We start from the raw sequence: 3,259 nt of genomic DNA on the forward strand, positions 1-3,259 counted from the left end.
AGTCAAAATGACCCTGCGTTCGTCGTACGAGGATTAAATCAAGCAAAGACCACCGAAAAGCCCTTCGAACAAACATCTCTGACATAACTCCTACAAACGAAAACCACGTTCTTCACAGGTGACGCAGACTCGATTGTAGGTGCAACAGCGACGATGCACCAGCTTCAGAGTAAGGTGGGGTAGCGCAGGCGTGAAAGTCTTTGGTTTCACTTGTCTTCCAGGAGATCTACCTGCACGGTAGCAGAGTAGGAGAGGAAAACAGCGTGGTTCGTGGTTCACGAGGCTGCTCGAACGGACCCAGAAGCGAAATCGTGCTCGCGCCGCGCACAATGCGCCTCCTCGATCGACCGGAAACGGACAGGCTCGCTCGCGAACAAGAATCGAACCTTCGGTAACACGAAGTGCAACTTTTATGGTGCTCCAGTGTGACACGACATTCCTCACGAAATCCTTTGAATTCTTCTCTATTCGATTCACAAGCGTGCTATTCAACGATCTTCGGAAATTCGTCACTTCGTATAGAAAATACCGAAAGGAAAATACCAACTTTGGTAATAAAAGTACCGGAAGAAAATAGTAAACTCGGTGTCAAAAGAGAAGAGAAGGAAGAAAAGTACTAAGGGAGAAAAGAGAAGAGAAAATACTAAACTTGGTGTCAAAAATATTGAAACGAAGAAAGAAGCTTTTGGCTTTTGTTTCTGATAAGTATCAAAATTGCCGAAAGGATTTTTCGAAGAGATTGCAAGATGAAAGTGCCGGCAGAGTCGTCGATTTATTGGGACTCGGTCGGTTCCCAACATTCCACTTCCGTTGGAAGCTCTGGAGACGCCTGCAGTTCCGGAAGTGCCAGCAGGCACTACGTCGACCCGTGGGACCTGGAGAACTATGCGTACCTGCGACGTCACAGCGTCGCTGGTTTGACGCAACAGGCGTCGAGACGCCATCGACGACCAGCTTACAGGTTGACACAGGAGGCACGTGTTCACTCTGAGTACTGGTGAGTGATCGTGTCTATTCTTCAGGGTTAATCTTGACGTTTCGCTGTGACTTCAATTGGATCAGACCGATGTTACGTATTGCTAGCTGTTTGGTTACGTTACGATTCCCCCGTAATTAATTCTACATTTAATTTGAAATAGTGTAACAAATAGTGTTTTACAATAATTTTTTTAAATTCGTGTAAACAATAGTGTGATTAATTTAATTTACAGTAATTGTTGAATTTGGTACCAATTTTTCATAGATTTGAAATTAATGTTTATTCTATATTTTCTTCAGTTTTCTTTATTCTAATATTTATATTAGCAATTTATTTCGGTTGGGTAAATTTGGGTAATAAAGAATTGATTGAAATTTTACTATTAAGACACTTGTGTAGCTACCAATGCACAGTGGTTTCAAACTTTTGACCAAAAATGCGTGTGATATTCTTTGATTCGGTTGTGAAGAATTTCTGGAGAATTTGGAAGAATTGTGACTCAATTTTCCAGCCACTTAGGTACTTTGAGTACTTCGAGTGAGTTGTTTAGTGAATTAAAATCTGTTTACGAGGACAGATGATCTGTTTCATGAAAATAGAGAAATTATGAAAGAAAATTTGTAATTAAAGTAAAGTAAAATTAAAATTAAAAGTAAAGTAGAGTAAAATTGAAATTAAAAGTAAAGTAAAATTATTTTACTTGCAACTGAAATTAATCGAAGTTGTTTGGCTACTTTATATGAGCTGTTTGGTGAAGTAGAGTTTATCTACAATTAACAAATCACTTATTCCACGAAGATAGAAGAACCATAAATTGAAGCATGTTGTTTTTCCTCTATTAATGAACGAAGAACAAAATTAAATATATTTGCTAGAGAGAAAGTGACGAGGAATTTATTAGAATTGCTTTTAAGTGATTGCACAATACTTTTTCTGTTGTATTTATGAAAAGAGAAATTAGCGAGAATTACATGGAATAATGAAATGTTTTTATAGATTAGATTTACAAATTCCTGTACAAGAAGTTCAGATAAGAATTATTTCTGAAAAATTTTCTAGATTCTAATGGTTATTTCAGATATGGTAATTTGGGCACTGACCGTGTCCAACGCAGTTTAACTTCGGTGATCTAACGTGAACCGGTGCTTTCCGCGTGGTGGAGCCGTTGGCCAGCTTGGTATTAAGAAGTTACTCTAAAATATCAATATATTCTCACTCTAAAAAGACAATGAAATAAAAAAATATATAAAAAAATTGAACACTTCTAAAACTATTTGCATCTACTCTTACAAAGATAAGAAATTAAATTACAACTCGAGAATAAATTGATTAATTAATTCCTTCAGTTTTATAAAAAATTTCTCTAAGCTATGTAGAATTAGCTACCAAAAGAATTCACCAAACTTAGCTAGAAAAATCACATTTCTAATTTAGAATTTTCATATCCACCTAGATTTTTAAATTACGAGATAAATTTCATTGTTGTTTATTTACTAGGAACGATTGGTTCGAAAGGGATTGTAATCTTTCGCTACATCGAACCAAGAATGTTAATTAACCAGCAAGGTCAGCATCTCGAATCTAATGAACTGAATCTGTACGCCTAATGATATAATGAGACCTCTTGTTACTACTCAATGCACACAAAAATACGATAAAACTTATTTAACAAAAGGATCCAAATTTATGCATCACACTTTTTTAATTTAAAGAAAAGAAAAAGAAAGGAAGAAATTGATAAAAATTCTGAACTGGTAATAGCCTACGTGAATATTCCATAAAATCGACAGAGGATAATGACTTCATAAATCACGCTTGAATTTCCAGGAGCGAAACGCTGATATAATCGATCTCGATTCGATTGCATAAAAATGACTCGCGAGCATTGTTTACAGGCGTAATATTTTTTCCTCGATCTTCTTTTTTTCACCGCTTTCTTCATTTACAGTCTGTTCAACATAATATATATTTCTTCTTCTTTTTTTTTTTTCACGGCTTGCAATCTGTTAGAGAAAGATTCGTATCTATGGTTGCAAAGTAGGGCAATGTGTTCCTGAGCGCTGGCTACCGCGTGGTAATATTTATTGAAGTAAAGCGCGCCTTCGCTTCACGAGGCAGGGAAACGCGGTTTTCGAAACGCTTGTTTTATTTTGCACGCTCACTTCTGGTATTCCGGGGGAAAAGTGCAATTCTTCTAGAGAGAAAAATAGATATCGGAGGAAGAATTAACTTAATTGCGGTTGAGATTGTATTTGAAAAGTTGTGATATTAAAAAAAAAG

General features: G+C 36.4%; 1 protein-coding gene across 1 annotated transcript in view; it reads left to right on the forward strand.

The window, feature by feature from the left end:
* The first annotated feature begins 746 nt into the window (after nt 1-746).
* The window catches only part of LOC108580292, a 12,444-nt gene continuing 9,931 nt past the window's right edge, over nt 747-3,259 (forward strand). Inside the window, exon 1 of the mRNA XM_017944002.1 lies at nt 747-997. Coding sequence (XP_017799491.1) covers nt 747-997 — 251 coding nt within the window. The remainder of the gene's footprint in view (nt 998-3,259) is intronic.

This window comes from Habropoda laboriosa, unplaced genomic scaffold, assembly GCF_001263275.1.
Source record: "Habropoda laboriosa isolate 0110345459 unplaced genomic scaffold, ASM126327v1 scaffold9, whole genome shotgun sequence".
Taxonomy (NCBI): domain Eukaryota; kingdom Metazoa; phylum Arthropoda; class Insecta; order Hymenoptera; family Apidae; genus Habropoda; species Habropoda laboriosa.